The sequence below is a fragment of the Anoplopoma fimbria genome, chromosome 22, assembly GCF_027596085.1.
Source record: "Anoplopoma fimbria isolate UVic2021 breed Golden Eagle Sablefish chromosome 22, Afim_UVic_2022, whole genome shotgun sequence".
Classification (NCBI taxonomy): domain Eukaryota; kingdom Metazoa; phylum Chordata; class Actinopteri; order Perciformes; family Anoplopomatidae; genus Anoplopoma; species Anoplopoma fimbria.
In genome coordinates, this window is record NC_072470.1 from 12493967 (window position 1) to 12513117 (window position 19151).

Here is a 19151-nt window from a genome sequence, read left to right on the forward strand (position 1 = left end):
GACCTGCACGGAGGCTTAGCGAAGTAAAGGTGACTCACTCACTCTGTCTAACCCCCCTGCTACACACACACACACACACACACACACACACACACACACACACACACACACAAACACACACAAAACCACAAACGCACATAAGGGCGCTCAAAAACACACACCGCAACGCCCTCTCCCTCCATCTCTCTTGCTCTAACCACAGCTACTTCCTCAGTGAAACTGTTGGCTGAGGGAGGCAGGTGGTTAGTTTGATTAAAAACACACACACACACACACACACACACACACACACACATATACACCAACACGCTCACACATATGCTTACTCCAAAGCCACAATGCCAGATTAATAGAAGAGTAAGACAATCTCTCCTGGGTGACGCTCAATGTCGAAGGAGAAGAGTCGAACTTCGAAAGTCATCGACGAGGGAGGTCGGAGAGCAACGAGAGAGAGAGAGAGAGAGAGAGAGAGACATGAAGAGATAAAGGAAGATGTGAACGGCGACAGAGAGAAAGAGGCGGAAGCAGAAAAGAGTATGTGTGCAAGTCAAGAGACAGAAAGAGACCACAAGTAGGAAGACGGAGAGAGTTTGGTGGATTATTTTGCATCTGAGTCGCTGGTCGTCTGGACAAAAACCACAAGGAGCTTTTTCTACCGGGACCGGGACGCCTCGGCTAGGGTAAGGGTACCACGAACACAGCCTCTTCACCTGCTGCTTACCTCTACGTGTGCAATGATCCTTTCTTTTATCGCTGTATCGTACACACAAATGAAGGAAATCAACTTCAACAGGCTTGAATCAAAAGTTGTGACTCAACACAGGTCTTCTGGGTCAAAGTCCCGTGTTTGTGTCCCCCCCCGATCTCCTTCCCGAGTGGACTTTCATCGAAACGTATATTTATGAGTTTCTTTGACCACGTCATTAAAAATCGGCCTATCGGGGGGGGGGGGAAACCAAAACCGCAACGAGGAAACGAACAAAACACGGACTATGGGTTCACACGGTTGAGCCCTTTGACCCAAATGAAGTACCTTCCTGTTTCATCTCATCATTGATGACGCTCGGTGGATGCAGTACTTCCTGTACTTTATGTCTGTCTTCTTTGAAAAGAAAAGATCTCCCACCTTTTGGATTCATTATCAAATTTGAAATATATGTTTCTTTGACAAATCTCATTTTAAACTTATACACCGACCCAGATAGAGCAACATGTCCATATCTTGTTGTGTAGACAGGATTCCATTGAGTACATTTCGACAATTCTAAGACTCTTCCAGACTCTCATAGGGCCGTCTCTTTATCCTCTCCAGCCACACTTTCCCTCCTTTCTCCATCACCCATCCACCCACCTGTTCCCCACTCTCCTCATCATCCGCCCGGATATTGAACCAGCTCATTTCTTTCACTCACCCATCTTCAATTTGTCTCGTCCTACATCGCTAGCTAGCTACCTAGCTACCTAGCTACCTAGCTCCATCCATTAAATGGGGCGGCCCATTCATTCCTACGAGAGTTGCGTAGTGGCGCATAAAGCTAAACAAGTTTGACTTCCTCGGTAAATAAATTGACCATGTTCTTCCACGTTTTCTTTAGCCCCGCCTCCCAGTCCTCGGTCCAGCCTCGTTCTCTTTTACATTAATAAAGGAAGGAAAATAACTCACTGGATTCACTTTTTAGAGCATTTTGCAACTTTTAGGACCGAATCATTTCAGTTACAGACGTCTCTTTCCCAATGTATGTCAATGGGAAAAGTACTTTTGGGTCTTGTATCACCGCGTGAAGAACCCAGAGGTCGACAGGGATAATTGTACCAATGTTGTTAATAACAGAATCCTTTGAATGGATGCAGGTTTGGTTTAAAATACCTTTTCCATTCACTCGTTAACTCCTCGCATTAAACACACAGGCCACTCTAAAGCAGCTCCATTTCCCTGTTCGCCGAGAACAAACGAGCAGCTCGCAGAACCGTCAGCTCGACCACCTATTTGACATCCTATAAACGTTCAAATCCTCCGAGAGAACACACAGGAAATGACCTCACATGCGGTTTGCGGTTGAGAGATTGCCGTTGGTGTTGATGTTTCAGCTTGTTAGAGAATCTCCTTTTGACCTTTCGTCGTATGTGTGTTTGTGTAAATGTTCTATTCGTACACAGATTTAAAAAAAAAAAAAAAGGAAGAAACATCTGAAGATTACTCATTTCATGGCCTCCAACAGCATCTTTGAGTCTCTGTCGTCCTACCAGTCAGCTTTCAGACGAGGTAAGTGTATTTTTCTTTGTGTTTCATGTGCACCTGCGCTGTTTAGCTGCTCTGTTGGGTGTGTCTCCTGGTTTCTATGGGTTGGTCAAGTTTTTTTTTTAAAAGTATTTCATGTTTGAATGTTGAGTTTTAGATCATCAACAGAGAACTGGTAGAACAATACGTGGGTGCTATAACAATAAGCTGCTACATGCTAAAACATGTAAATATATCTATACACTTGGAGTACTTGGATGCATGTGATGGAGCATTGCTCTGTGTAATGTCATGGGGCTACTGAAGCTTGGAGACTTTCCTTCTGTACCAATGCTTTGAGATGGTGGCCTCCAGAAACTGGAAGTCATTTTGTGAGTTGTCCTTGAGTGATACATTCACCCCCCAAGAGTCAAAACTCATCTCGTTGGTCCATAAAACCTTTGAAAAGTCTTCAAATGTCTCTTATTCAGAGCTTATTTAGCGCTGGAGGCTAAAGGGTTCCAGGAGGCTTCAAGATGAGTTCTTCTCAGCTCTCGTGAAGTTAACTTGTGGATTATTATCTTCCTGGTTCTGACTGTCACTGAGGAACGGTTCGATCCTGCTTAATAATCTGTGTTTTGCATCCTTCTGAAAGGCATTTTAACATTTTTTTGTCTTTATTGGCTTATTTTTGAACTGCTAAAAACTTAAAACTTTAAGCCACACCCTCCCTCAATCATGCAATTACATCACCTGAAAATGATCACACACACACAATGAATGTGGCGAATAGTTTTGGTCCAGATTATGGATTTGTCCAATACTTTTACACACACTGTGCAGCTTTCAGTGGAAGTCTTCTCGTGTTCCGTTAAGGTCTAAATTCAGCACGAAGCTCCATTCAGATAAAATCTATAAGAAGGTGGAGGTCATTTTACCACATGGATCCACTATACCACTATTTTATTACCGTTTGGACTGACCTTGTGTGATTTCTGAGCCTATAAACCAGATTTGATTACAGCTACAAATACTATACTGCCTGTTTATTGATATTACATGTGAAAAGCAAAAACAAAAAAAGCAAATTCATTTCAGAGTCTCGAGTGACAAGATTAAATATGCACAATAAAGACATATACAGTAGAAAAACAAAGACAGCAGATAAGAGTAACAGCTTAAAAGATGGACAGTAAACAACACCAACACCAACCTGCTGTGCTGTTGCAGGTACGTGTGTGCAAAAGACTCAATACAGCATCTAGCAACGCCATATTTACTACCATATCAAGCGTCATTTATAGTGTTGATTTGAGTTCTATGTGCAGAATGAATTTTGTCAAAAGCTTTTATTGTGAAAGATAAGAACTGTAGGAGTGGGATCTGGTCTGCGCTGGATAAAAAGGAGTACATTAAAGGTCGTGGTCATTCGGCGTGTTTCTGTGAGCTCATACTGGTGAAGGTGAAGTCGCTCTGTACAGTCTACGTTCTTCTTCTTCTTCTTCTTCTTCTTCTTCTTCTTCTTCTTCTTCTTCTTCTTCTTCTCGCTGTGAGCTCCAGTCGGCTGCAGGTCGTGGTCTCTCTGGTGCGGTGAGCAACATGTGTAGCGGTTGAGGTGTCACGCCAACATGTGAGAGAGCCAGAGAACAGCCTAGAAGCAGCGAGTTCCCCGGTCTCACGCCTGCTTCTGTGAGCCTGCAGCCTCCCCAGCCAACAGGGAGGGATGACAGTAAGGGAGGAGAGTGAGGAATGTAGCACGCATTCCTTCCTGCTGCATCAACTAACAGCTGTGTGAGTGACTGGACATGTCTGATGCATTTTCCCAGCACCGTCTGTCCCTACGTTGCCCAACAGTGAGGTAATAATCAGCATTTGTGAAGCTTTTAGCCTCCTTTAGCTTATTGTTTTAGCGTTCAGGCCTGCAAACTCATCAGCATGGTCTCTTAGCGGCCAAAAAACCCCCCCAAAAAACCATAACTTGGACACTAAACAATAACTGGTTTCACTATCACTAAACGTTAAACACATGAGTAGAAGTGGATGTTTCTCCAGACTCATAAAACCATCATTGAGGCCGTTCGGTTGATTTCACATCGTTACCACGGTTGTTGATATAATCTGACCAAAAATGTTCCCGGAAACACAACGTTGTTTGTCTCTAGCAGTGGTTGTCTTTGCCGCAGAAGCTGTCAAAAACACTTTTGTGAGTGTGTGTGTGTGTGTTTCCTGTTGAATCTTGGTGCTAGCGCTTCAACCCCACCAACGTATGAAGCGTAAGAAGAATTACTGAAGAAAAACCCACTGTAGGAAACCACCAGCACAGCAAGATGTTCAATTGAATTCCCTAGCCACCTGATAGTGTGACATGCTTTAAATGATGTTCTAAGACAAACATGAACTCAATAAATACTTCCATCTATTCAGAACAAATGGTGTAACTTGGTGCTTTTGACCCGGGGCCCCCCAGGAGCCTTACCTTTGATCGCGTGAGGAGTCACGGGATCCATCTTGGACCCGAAACCAATCGGTCCAATGGGGAGCTTTTCTTCGCAGCTATGGGCGTGGCTTAGGCGCGTGTGAGACGATGACGGTTGGTTCCAAAACAACAATGGCGGCCCATAAAGAGGTAATCATAGATGCTGAAATATTTCTTTATTGAAAGAAGAGCAAAGAAGGACACTAAAGGCTTTTCTTAATGGAAAAGATGTTTTCACTCTTCTCCCGACTCGCTTCATTAAGAGTTTGATTGACAGATGGTTCATCCAATCACCTGCCGAGTATAGAGTCCGTTGGATGGCATTCCTTTTCCAGACTTTTCCTGATGCATTGATGCTCCTTTAAATGCGGTCAGTTGGTCTGGACATGGTCCTCAGAGGATGAACCAAAATAAGTTTTCACTCTCTCGTTGAAGACAACATTATCTGCACAGGCGTTCATGATGACTGTTTGACGTATCAATGCTTCACCATCGATATTCCCATCAGCTCCAGCTGTGCTGTGTTTAGCGCTCGTTTTAAGCCAATAGGCTAATGCTAGCACGCTAACAGACAGAGCTTTTAGATGGTGCACATGATAAACGATACACCTTCTAAAGCGCGATAGCTTCATCATCGTGACCTCGGTTCCAAAAAAAAAAAACGATGCCAATAATGAAATGCTTTATAGCTGCATTTTCTCTAATGTCCACCAGGGGGCCACTCCTCTGGTTGTATAGAAGTCTATGAGAAAATGACTCTACTTCTCTCTTGATTTATTCCCTCAGTAAACATTGTAAACATGAGTTTATGGTCTCAATCTCTAGTTTCTCAAGTCTTCTTGTTTTTAAGCTATTGTTAAGGTTAGGGGAATGAAAGTCAATGCAATGTACTCCAAATTACAGTGACAGGTAAGGTGAGGTATGGCCGACATTTTCTTTTTGTTAATTAACACCTAAAAGTGCCATTTCTGCAATTTGGCCTTCAATCAAGCTGCTCTTTCACTATAAAGCTCAGTTTAAAGTGCTCTATATGCGATAGTGTTTCCCACAGAACTGAGACTGAAATGATAAATCAGTAAATACAGAGTAAAGAATATTAAATAGGTAAAAAAAAAAAAGTTAAGTCATTTTTAACTCAAATATGAACTTTTTTTAGAGAAGTTGTACGATCAAAAAGTGGGGAAGTAAACACATGTTTGCTCCCCCCCTGCTCCTATTGCTCCATTGCTCAATGCCTGTGTGTGTGTGTGTGTGTGTGTTGTGTGTCAATCACGTGTGTGTTCAAATCACGCACGAGATCACGTGTTGTGTGCTGTGGTAACTCGGTTGGAGTTGTCGGTGCATCTTCTAAAGTTCGACACCGGACGCTTGCATGCAACACGTTTTTTTTTTGTTTTTTTGTTTGTTTTTTGTTTTTTTCCCTCCCTCCCTCCGTCAGTCAGTCAGTCACTGGGATCTGCCCAATAAAACAGATTGTGTGGGTTTGTGATCTGACCTCAGGCCTGCTGAGTCCTAGCTGTAACTCATTCGGGCTGATCGAAACCACAGCATGTATCATTTTAACCAGTATGAGCTGATCAAATCGCATGTGGTTAACCCATCAGTGGTTAAGAATCAATGTGACTCTCATCTGATTGGATTTCCACCTCCTGCCGTCGTCCTATTGGTCGCCGGTGAGTGGCTGTGTCATCGCTTAACCCTCCTCCAATCATGACTTCTATAATATCAAATCTACTGAACGCATAGTGCTGCTTTATCTCCATGTGTGTGTCTGTTGGTGTAGCTTTGGAACAAATCTAACAGACACACTGCTGCTTTATCACTGCAGTGTGTGTGTGTGTGTGTGTGTGTGTGTGTGTGTAGTTACTGTAACTGTTCTTTTGTTGAGATTATCTGCTCTGACTTCACTTTATCCGAGACAGAGAGCACGACACGAGGCGGTTTGCTGTTAGCTTTCAACGGATGTTTGCATTCAGTCAAAAAAGACAACACTGCAGTTGCGACTGACTCCAAATAATGTTTAAACCCAATAAATGGTGCCTTCAATGACCCCCAAAAACCCAATTCAAACATTTTAAAAGGCAGACAACTCATACTACAAAAAACGTCAGCGACATAATCACTTTATCACGTTCATATGTGCCAAAATAGCTTTGAAATGAGGTTAAAACATCTGTAATAAAGGGTAACTTCAATATTTTTACCATGTCTGTGTGACTAATAGTCAGTATTAGATGGAGAACGCTGCAGACCGCAACCGCTAAACAAGCTGCTCGATGAAACCTTTCAGAGGGAGTTCTGATTCCAGTGCTCAGAGACATTCATTTTGTTTTCTTGTATGACGGTAGCATGTTTCCTGGATGTCCGACAGATCGTTCATATCAAAAGTATCTGCAGAAAATTCAGTTAAATGGACAAATCTGTGTGACGTATGTGTGGCAGCAGAAATCAGGTTACTATACTGCCTACGGTGGCACTGCACACTGCCATTGCATGTGAAAAGCTAATGCTAATGCTATATTCTATTGTGAATGTTTATATTTTTAATGTATGTCTCCAGGTTAGCGAGTAGAAGTGCTGAAGTCGTGCCGTGAGAACGAAGCATCAGATGAATAAGAACATAAGTTGCAGGAGAACATTTTCTAGCGTGTTCTCTAATAGTTTTTTCAGAGCTAGAAACCTAAAACACTTGATTACTGCTGTCTGGACTCAAATTGGAAGGCCAAATAAACCAGAGCTCTGGACTGATCCTCAACAAATCTCTGTGCAGATAAGAGAGTTATATGGTTTGTCAATTTTTATGCTGAAAAAAAAAAAAAAAAAAAAAAAAAGAATAATATAAGAATAATATTCCTATAATCTGTTACATTTAAAGAACATTTGTTCCTGTCTTCATTAACTTCATGTATGTACATCAGGAGTCCCCCTTTTCTTCTAGTTGCCTTTTCTCATCCGTCCTTTCCTGCTGCAGATATCTCAGATGTTTGGCCTTAAAGTTGTTGTGGTGCATTTCCATCATGGCCGTGTTGCATTTTGCATTGTTCCCTTCCCTCTGTTCATATATCAAAACTGCTTCCCAGCGCGTTTTGATGCTTTTTCCCTTTAATTTACGCCTCTCGTCACGTCGGAAACCCATCGCGTCCAAGCCTCCATCAACCTCTTCCTCACTACATTGTTCGACCTCTCGTTGCCGCGTCGCAAGCGCCTGTCCAGAGCTGATTCTGGTTATCTGGAGGCTCCACCTGCTGTGTGTGTGTGCGCCTCGGAGACAGAACCAGAGTGTGTTATCAGGAGACGGCAAAAGCGTTGCAGAGGAAACTCAACAAGTCTGCTACAGGCTGATTCTGAAAGCGGTGATGCTGACTCTGAGTGCGGAGCCCCATTCAGGCGGTGCACATGTTCACGGAGCACTTATACGTTCTCACACAACACTAATACACCAGCTTTCTCACATTCATAACTTATCACAATGTCAAAGCACACTTCAGTGAATAAAGAGCTGACTCCGCGCAGTGCTGGGAGGTCGAACAGTCACATATCTGCTTCAGACTCCAGAAAGATGGATATCATCCAATGATTTATGAGTTAAGATCATAAAAAAAAAGTCTAGAATGATGCAGACATCACAAGCTCTCACAAGGCTGATGTTGTTAAATGTTTTATTTGGTTTTGTTCTGTCCAAACCAGCAAAAAAACGGCAGAAAAGAAAGTTAAAAATCTGATCGAGCTAATATTAAGATTTATTTTTATTTTTTTTAATTTAAGTTTCCAGTAAGAACTAAGTTGATATTCAGAATATTCAGGATTTAAATGAATCAGAGAGCTGACAAAATATACATTTATTCATACAAATATATATGCATATACACACACACACACACACACACACACACACACACACGCATGTATGCCTAAAACAAACCAAAAGATATTAAAAACAGTAAATTAGGAAAATTAATAAAATGGCAAATAAAAAAATAGTTGTAGTAATCATAAATAATAATTGTAATAATCATAATCATAATAATAATATATAAAATAATAATAATAATGATTATTAATAATTCATATTAATTAATACTAATAAAAATAAAGACTTAAAACAATAAAAAAAAAGCAGGTAAAACCAAATGAAAAAAATGTAAAAGCTACAATTAAGTTAAAAAAAATTAAATACAAATTGTGTCTGATCTGAAATCGCTGCCACTGTTAACTATCAAAGGCTTTCATATGGAGCTTTTTCTATTTTCTTTATTCTAAAACATAATCTTTCAATCTGAAACGCACCTTCTATTTCCTGTTACATTCCATCAGTTAGTCTGTAGCACAAACAATGACACCTTAGGCCCCTTTGATATGGAATACATAAGTAATTATGACATGAAAATGTCTTTCAATTTATCTTATTTTCACACTCAGAGCTACTTTTGGCAGCAGCGTGATTTTCTGGAAGGTGTCAAAAATCATAAAAAGCTTTTTTTTTTTTTAAAAAGAATATTTTTAAAATGATGTCTATAAGTAAATAAAAACAATAATTAATTTTGTTATTCTAAAAATGAATGATGAATTGATGACCACATGCTTTTTTTGTGCATTGCTTGTCAGTCACAGCGTTCGGTATGTGAACACAGTGCAGTTTGCTCAATCTTGTTTAACTAACAGAGGCTGTTTCAAAATGACTGTTGGCCTGCATGTGTGTGCGTGTGTGTGTGTGCGTGTGTGTGTGTGTGTGTGTGTGTGTGTGTGTGTGTGTGTGTGTGTGTGTGTGTGAGAGAGAGAGGGTTGTAACAGACAGAGGAGATAGTGAGGAGGAAGCAAGGAGGATGTGTGACCGTTAGAAAGACAAGGCCTCACATTCAAAACACAAGGCCTCACATTCACACACACACACACACACACACACACACACACACACACACACACACACACACACACACATGTACTTAGTTTGTTTTTAACATGCACACAGACTTTGCTACGAGCTGTTCATACATCATTATGTAATATGACACAATATTTGTTTTATACAATATGATATTTGATACAATTTGAATGCAGAAATGGAAAAAAAAAAGGAGGATCTGTGTGTGGCATCTGGATTTGCATTGGTTAGCCATGATGGTGAACCTCACACACACACTCACACACACACACACACACACACACACACACACACACACACACTTCCCAAAGCCACAAACCCAGCAGAGTTTTACAATAAATAACCACAAGAGAGGGCTCACTGGACTGTAAGGCATCAGGAATTATTTAAATAAAGTTTCTGGCGCTGAAACTGACGGGGCAGTCATGACTATGTCCAAGCGATTCCAAGGGTGTCACTTTTCGATGTAAACACCCTGAATGTCCACAGCTTTGGGGTTAGGATCGTGGTTTTTGTAAAAAAAAAGGGAAAAAACATAAGTCAAGACTGAAATAAGGCGACGTGCTTTCGCCATAAGGGCCCCTCGGCTTTGGAACGACCTTCCGGAGGAGATAAGGCTTCAGAATCAGTCGTCGCTTTTAAATCACTTCTTAAAACACATTTTTTACAGAATGGCTTTTATGTGATGTCGTCGTTTTAATGTTTCGTTTTCATTTGGTCTTAGTATTTTATCTTATGTTTGTTTACTATATTTTACCTATTTTATTTTATTTATTTTATTTATTTTATTTATTTTATTTATTTTATTTATTTTATTTATTTTATTTATTTTATTTTTATTTTTTATTTATTTTATTTATTTATATTTATTTTATTTATTTATTTATTTTATTTTATTTTATTTATTTTATTTTATTTTTATTTTATTTATATTTATTTATTTATTTATTTATTTATTTATTTATTTTATTTATTTATTTATTTATTTTATTTATTTTATTTATTTTATTTATTTTATTTTTTTACCTATTTATTTTATTTTTATTTATTTTTTTATTTTTTTATTTTATTTATTATTTTATTTATTTATTTATTTATTTTTTTATTTATTTTATTTATTTTATTTATTTATTTATTTATTTTATTTATTTTATTTTATTTATTTTATTTATTTTATTTATTTTATTTATTTTATTTATTTTATTTATTTTATTTATTTTATTTATTTTATTTATCTTTTCTTATTTATTCTATTTATTTATTTCATTTTTTTTTCTTATTTATCTGTTTTTATCTAGCACTTTGTAAACCTTGTTTTTAAAAAGGTGCTGTATAAATAAAGTTATTATTATTATTATTATTATTATTATTATTATTATTATTATTATTATTATGTGACAGTAAGCCAACATTGATCTCCCATATGAAAGTGGGAACCACCATCTTCCACCCTGAACCCCTCCGCCCTTCCTTTACATCCTCATAAAGGACAAACTACTTCCTGCGTTAGCACTGAACATAAGCATTAGCGCTCAATATGAGCATAACCGCTTAATCTTCAAAAATGAAATGCTGCCTGAGGGTGCTTCTGATTTCCACACACACATTTGCTTACAAGAACATAGCGATATGCTGCTGATGTTGGGAAGTCGGTGACAACGGAATGGAGAAAAGAAAGGGATTAAGTAGATGAAAGGGAGGAAGGATGGACTTATGAGAAATTAGTGGTGTTGTTTTACCAGAAACCCCCCCTCCCTTTGATTCACTGTGCAGCCCAGAGCATCACACGTTACCATCGCTTTCATCAGCTGGTCCAAATGTGTTCACAGTTATGAAACATATCTCTGTCACGTTCTCGCGTCCGCTACTTCTTTCATCTGTGGTTTTATGAGACGTAAACAACCAGCTGGGATTGGAAAGAAAATGAATTCTTGCTTCAAATGGACATGTTGACGGATTATTTTGTCCATTCGAGCCTTAAAGTCTCCCAAACAATGTCTATGGGAGGCGACCTCCGACCTCCGACCTCCGACCTCCCCACTGCAGGAGTGGACCAAACCGTTCCAGGTGGGGTTCAGGTGTAGGAAAAAATAGTACGTCAAACTATTCTATCATCCTTTTTAGTGGTTTCTGTCTTCTACACATATGACTTCTATCTAAAGGCCTTTGATTCTCAGTGATGGTCCCTCTGCTTTACACCGGACTTTCTTCCTGGAGAGGGTTTGGACTTTCTGTTCTCCAGCTAGGCCATCTTTAAAGCTCGACCAGGCTCTGATACCAGTGCTTCCTGTCCTACAGCTGATTCTAACCCCTCCCCCCCTGGGCTACACCACCAGCCTGATAACCCCAGGGTCCGTCTTATAAGATAAGATAAGATAAGATAAGATAAGATAAGATAATCCTTTATTAGTCCCGCAGCGGGGACATTTACAGGATTACAGCAGCATAGGTTATAGTGCAAACAAGAGACATAGTAAAAGAAAACAAGATAGTTAAAAAAAAAAAATAATAAAAAACACTAAAAAAAAAAAAAAACCAGTAAAAAAAAACCAGTAAAAAAAAGTAAAAAAAAACAGTAAAAAGAAACCAGTAAAAAAAAACAGTAAAAAACCAGTAAAAAAATCCAGTAAAACAACCCAGTAAAAAAAAAAACAGTAAAAAAAAAGTAAAAAAAAAAAAAAAACCCAGTAAAAAAAACCCAGTAAAAAAAAAACCCAGTAAAAAAAGTAAAAAAAGTAAAAAAAACCAGTAAAAGAAAACCAGTAAAAAAACCAGTAAAAAAAAAAAAACCCAGTAAAAAAACCAGTAAAAAAAACCAGTAAAAAAAAAGTAAAAAAAAAAGTAAAAAACCCCCAGTAAAAAAACCCAGTAAAAAAAACCAGTAAAAAAAACCAGTAAAAAAAACCAGTAAAAAAAACCAGTAAAAAACCCCAGTAAAAAAAACCAGTAAAAAAACCCAGTAAAAAAAAAAAAAACCCAGTAAAAAAAAAAAAAGTAAAAAAACCAGTAAAAAAAACCAGTAAAAAAAAAAAACCAGTAAAAAAAAAAAAAAAAAAGTAAAAAAAACCAGTAAAAAAACCAGTAAAAAAAACCAGTAAAAGAAAACCAGTAAAAAAAAGAAAAAGTAAAAAAAACCAGTAAAAAAACAGTAAAAAAACCCAGTAAAAAAAACCCAGTAAAAAAACCAGTAAAAAAAACCAGTAAAAAACCAGTAAAATAAACCCAGTAAAAAAACCAGTAAAAAAAAAAACCAGTAAAAACCAGTAAAAAAGTAAAAAAAAAAAAAGTAAAAAAAACCAGTAAAAACAATGACATTCCCAGTCAGAAATACCAAAACGTAATTTCAACAATCGCACTGACTGCCTTACAGTCCCTGGAAATCGGATATTTTTCATCTTATTGCATTCCTCCACTCAGCCCCGGCCTTGGCCGTCTTCGCTTCACCCTTTAGCCTCCACGCCCGTCTGCAGTCTGCGCCGTAGCTTCCATCGTTACAACCTTCTGACCACTTGGCTGCCTCCCGCTTAGCTCATGTATTCTAACTGGACAATCTACTCGAAGGCGTCCACGTATGTTGAGTCGCACAAACAGATTCTTTCTATTGGTCTCTTGAAGTCAATAAAATAAATAAATAAAATAAATAAAATAAATAAAATAAATAAAATAAATAAAATAAATAAAATAAATAAAATAAATAAAATAGAATAAATAAAATAGAATAAATAGAATAAATAAAATAAATACAATAAAATAAATAAAATAAATAAAATAAATAAAATAAATAAAATAAATAAAAAATAAATAAAATAAATAAAATAAATAAATAAATATAAATAAAATAAATAAAATAAATAAAATAAATAAAATAAATAAAATAAATAAAAATAAAATAAATAAAATAAATATAAAATAAATAAAATAAATAAAATAAATAATATAAATAAAATAAATAAAATAAATAAAATAAATAAAATAAATAAAAAAATAAATAAATAAAAAAATAAATAAATAAAATAAATAAAATAAATAAATAAAATAAATAAAATAAATAAAATAAATAAACAAAAAATAAATAAAATAAATAAAATAAATAAAATAAATAAAATAAATAAAAATAGATATAAAAACAAAATAAATCGCACAAACAGATTCTTTCTATTGGTCTCTTGAAGTCAATAAAATAAATAAATAAAATAAATAAAATAAATAAAATAAATAAAATAAATAAATAAAATAGAATAAATAAAATAAATAAAATAAATAAAATAAATAAAATAAATAAAAATAAAATAAATAGAATAAATAAAATAAATAAAATAAATAAAATAAATAAAATAAATAAAATAAATAAAATAAATAAAATAAATAAAATAAATAGTAAACGAACATAAGATTCTTTCTATTCTACGTTGGGTCATTTGTCCAGCTGTGATCTCTGGCTCTCATTTTGAAGCCTGGGAATGAGCACAGAATGCTTTCTACACACACACATGCAGTCTACACACCTACACACACACACACACACACACACACACACACACACACACACACACACACACACACACACACACACAGTGGCTCCCATGTGGTGATCTGGCCACACATCACACAGTCGGGCTCTCCCGTTTGATCTCTTCTTCCTCCCCCTGCAAAAAATGTCGACACTCGGCTGGTGGGTTTTTTTAAATCACGGACTCCCACATCGTCCAGTTGGTTTGGGGAATTGAATTTATTTCAAGGCATGAGCAAGGACATTACGCAACTCTATGATGTCAATAAGTCATGAATGAAATATGCAGAGTTTCTTAAGTATGTTATCAGAGTCCATCATATCAGAGGTGGGGCCGTACCACGCTGACATTCCCGTATCCGACACAGATTTCGAAACCCTTAAAGTAAATGCATTAGTGTCACACACACACACACACACACACACACACACACACACACACACACACACACACACACACACACACTTTTTTAGTAGATACATTTAATGTTGGTTTAGGTCTGATGACAAGAAGAAAACGTAACCTCGTCTTTGAAAACGTCGGATGTTTCACGTCGCGTTAGCTTAGCGTCACTTCTTACAGCGCTTCCCTCCTCCTGTCCTCCATCCATCAGCTGCAGCAGGAAGACGGAGCTCCAATAAAGATCCCTTCATTTCCTCTCCTCCTTTTTCATCTCTCCTCTCTCACTTCCTTCCGACCGCCTGCCTAATATCAACGTGTTCTGGATGGCGTCTGCGCTGAGGCCTTGTTGGATGTCACTGATGCAGTTTCACACATGCTTTATTACATATATATATATATATATATATATATATATATATATATATATATATATATATTATATATAGATATTCGGGAGAGAAGCGTATGGATTTCATTATACAGACTTTTTGAATTTCGCCTCATTCAAAAAAGCTTGTGAATATCCTCCTCGGTCGTACGTTGACTCCTGCTCCGTGACCTTTGACCTCAAGTGTTGATGGTGTCTGCTTTTCTGTGACGCTTTAGGGTGTGGCAGCAGAGATCTGGAGGTGTTGAATGGTTTGGAGTAGAGACTTTAAACTATGCGGTTAGATGTTCTGACACTTTCAGGAGTCCCACTGAGAGGCTTCTGGTGGTCTCTGTTGAGATGTAGGAAGTCAGGTGACGTAGCATAAAGACTGACGAAGCAGGAGGTCGGTTGTTAGCGTCCGCCCCCTTTTTTTTTAAGAGACCTAAAGGAACAGGAATTGTAAAAATGCTGAGTCATTACTGGGTTTTAGGACTCATTCTCTGTAAATTTGCGATACTACTTGCATCTGTACTACAAAGACCAGAGAGCTTTATTCATTTGATGCCTGATGTATTTTGTTTTAGCTGAAAAAACTGCAGAGAGGGTGGAGGGTGGAGGGTGGAGGCTGCATGTCGCCTGAGAGACAAAACCCTGGGCCAAAACGAATCAACTTGCTAGATTTCCTTTTCAAATGAGTATTAAGTAATGAGAAATGGATTCGATTTCAAGTAACTTGCCAACGCAGCTCAGAAATATTATTGAGAGTGATTGTGTGTGTGTGTGTGTGTGTGTGTGTGTGTGTGTGTGTGTGTGTGTGTGTGTGTGTGTGTGTGTGTGTGTGTGTGTGTGTGTGTTGCAAGGTCAGGAAGTCAGTGGTCATGTAAAGGTTTCTGCAGTAGGGTAAGACTCACGCAGACAGACTCTACTATACGCCAACCGTCCGTTTGTCGGGTGACGGTCGGTTTTCCAAGATGGCGTCACCCGTCTCTATTTTCAGTCGCCCCTCTTTGCTTCGCTACACTTCCCCCACGTTGACTCTAACCTCCTCCGAAGTTTCAAGAAAAAAACGCCGTCTGACGATCGATGCCGCCTCCGATCATCCGGAAGTTTTTTCTCCAATGTTTCCGACCCGAAACCGCACCGGTTCCGCCTCGGCGTTAATGGGCGAGATGGCGCGCCTGTACGGTCTGGTGGGACGGGCGTCCTGTGCGAGGCGAGGCGAGGTCCCTTCAGTGCTGTGGTTAACGAAGAAGCCATGCAAAGCGTCGCCTCACCCCTTTTCTTCCCCTCCATGCCCATTTGTCCCCACATTGTGGTTAACAAGTGAATGCAAAGTGTTGCCGTAATGTGTGTGTACGCGTGGCCCGTACCCATTAGCACCCCTGCTATTCCGTATTGTAAATTCCGCCCGGCGACTAAGCCTTCTGATTTATTCATTGGCTCGTTTGGGGACTCGTTTGTGTGTCCCTGTGTGGTCGGGTTTGGGCCGTCTGATTGGCTCTTCCTGCCGCTTCCTTCCACTTTGATGATCCATTTTCTGTTTTTTGCAGAATCTGCGAGGTTACTTAGCACACACACACGAACGTGCACGCCACGAAAAAGCATAAAGCAACCGAAGCCTAAGGGGTGGGAATGGTGTCTCCTTCTCTGACTGTCAGAAATGATCTAGGCCATGGAACAGCCATTGATTTTTGTGGCGGTCTCATCTATATGACTGGTATATTGAGGCGTAGCCTTTGTTTCTACAGTGTGTGCCTGTTGGTAATCAACAGTGTTGTCTGATTAAAATGAACTATGTACCAAAACCAAAACCAGCAGGTGTTAGGGCCAAGAAACTCCCCAAAATAAGACCATTATGAACGACAATCTAGATATGTCACCAGTTTGTTTTTTTATATATATGTAATCTCACTTTTATGTGCCGTTTAGTTAGTAAGTAAAGCTTTATTTATATAGTATAGCCAGTGCAATTGTTGTAGAGACGACAATGGAGGAATTCACATTTACATATAATGACTTTTCAGACGTTATATTTGTCCATAATACCACGGCTGAAAATGCATATCACAAGATAGCTCACATGCTCTACATATGCATGTGAGCATATAGCGGCTGATAGCGCAGCTGGACATGTAAATAGTTGCAAAAGCACTAAAATTCTTGCTTGCCTTCAGCAGATATTTGCATTGGTGGCATAATAAAATGCAGAATGTAACTGCACAATAGCTGCCAGCATAGACAACAAGGTCAGCAACGCTTTTAGTGTCTTCTGGAAAGGATTTCCCGCTTTCAAACGTTGCTTTCTGCATGATGACGCCCGTACATATAGACCATTTCCACGTAATTGCTCAACAAGTCGACAGCTTTGGGTCTGTGTTTACTTCCTGTCAGCTGATGCCATTTACCTCTTCCCTTTTTAATGTTCATTTCTTGAGACGTCGATAAGTCCCAGCAGGTCGTTTCCTATCTCAGCATTGGCCTGGCGAGGGTGGATTAAGGCGTATTTTCACATTTGTCAATTCCATCCCTCACACAACCCAGACAGATTGAGTTTTATTGCATTTGATTAGAGGAAGTGATTTAACATATACGTTATTGAAGATTATGTGGTATAATATTGAGTATAATAAGTGAGACAAAGGCCGGACAAACACAGGACTTTCACCCGGGAGAAGAGTTAGCGTGCTTTTACGTACGAAAGTCCACTAAGGGCAGTAGTGATTTATCCATGCTAGTTACACAGGGTATGATTATGTTACATTGTTACGTTATTATTTTAACAAAACAATGATCTTTCTCCTAACGTTAACCAATTAGTTTTGTTGCCTACGTAGCTTATGAGAAAGGTCATTTTGGTTCAGAATCTTCAACATCAAACGTATCCGTGGTTGGCTGAAAAGTACAATGACCTCATTTTTTGGTGGGCGAAATTAAGCCCAAATTATTAAATCAAATCGTAATTTCATTTATTTCCACTGCTGCCCCCGTATACATCCAAACTTCCATACTGCGAAAATGACACAAGCCATTGTGCGGATTTCATTGGATCTGCATTACTTTAGACTAGGACCATCACCATGCACACCAATTCAAGACTTGGTCTATTCAACGGTCATAATTCCCTAAAAAACACAATTATTATATTATTACAAAGCTGGGGATCATGCAAGAGGGAATCAGGTGGCTGCGTCCAATTGTAACTTTCCAAATCAAACCCAACAAGCTTTTCAAATATGGCCATTCAGATCAGCATGGACCCACTTCTGTTACATCTGTTGTTCCTGGTCTGGTTTTATAGTGTACATTGCAAAACAGAAGGTCTTCTTTTCCAGAGGAATCCAGTTATTTGGTTCACTTGACCCCAAACGATCCTTAAAAAAAAGAAAAGAAGCTATGATGTAACCTGGAACACTCTCGAGGCGATGTCACATTCATTCTTGATGTCCATTAAAACGTCTAAAGAGCGGTTGGTTCAGACAGGAGGACAGTTGGAGGAAGAGGGGGGTGATTTTGGGGGATTTGTGAGGCCGGTGTGCTCAAGCTAAAGCTGCGTGCTAAGCTGTGCTCTTTAAGGTTAAAGGGGGGGGGCTTTCGACCGCAATCGTCACGGTTAAAAGGAACCAATGTCGACTGCCGGAAAGAAACAGGAAGTGAATGGCGTTCTCGAGAGTCAAAGTGTGAACCACACATCCGCCCCAGCCTCCTCCACTTGCAAACGTTGTGACTCTTTAATAATGTGACACTTTTTTTTTTCACGATGCAAAAGCTCGAATTTGTCCACCAAATCGGCCTCGACCTCACTTTGTGTCATCTTTTAATGAGCAGATGCTAGCATGCTGACACGCTAAGCTAAGAACGGTTAACATGGGAAACATTATTATACCTGCTAAGCAGCATGAACATTGTTACTAAGCATGTTAGCATGCAGATGTTAGCATTTAGCTCATAGTGTAGCTGCTAGCATGGCTGTAGAATGTAGCGAGCAGCGCTATTCCATTCAAAGTCAATGTAAAGATGCTAACACATGCATAAAGAAACAACGGTGGTTATTTCAGCCATGTTGTTGGTCTCTTTTGTTGGTATCTACAGTAGACTGCACGTAGTCATGGCGACGTCACACATTTGGTTGGTGGACCGCCATTTTTAAAGCCTCAACTTCTGCAATTTTGCCCCGTGTCGCCATCTTGGATTTCCGACCGTCGCCATGATGTTTTGTTTTTTTCCGCAAACTAAACTCGTAAAACCGTCGGACGTCCTCGCCGTAAACGTTTCTGATCAGTTGTGACGTCCAT

The 19151-nt window shown here is 38.7% G+C and overlaps 1 protein-coding gene across 3 annotated transcripts in view; it reads left to right on the forward strand.

The window, feature by feature from the left end:
- The first annotated feature begins 279 nt into the window (after nt 1-279).
- Nucleotides 280-19151, forward strand: part of runx1 (RUNX family transcription factor 1) — a 47353-nt gene continuing 28481 nt past the window's right edge. Inside the window, exons 1-2 of one of the 3 annotated variants that reach the window (XM_054623535.1) lie at nt 280-680; nt 2158-2263. In XM_054623535.1, coding sequence (XP_054479510.1) covers nt 2206-2263 — 58 coding nt within the window. In that variant the 5' untranslated portion in view covers nt 280-680; nt 2158-2205. Of the gene's footprint in view, nt 681-2157; nt 2264-4653; nt 4845-19151 lie in introns of those variants that run through there. The other 2 variants (XM_054623533.1, XM_054623534.1) reach the window with 2 other exon arrangements.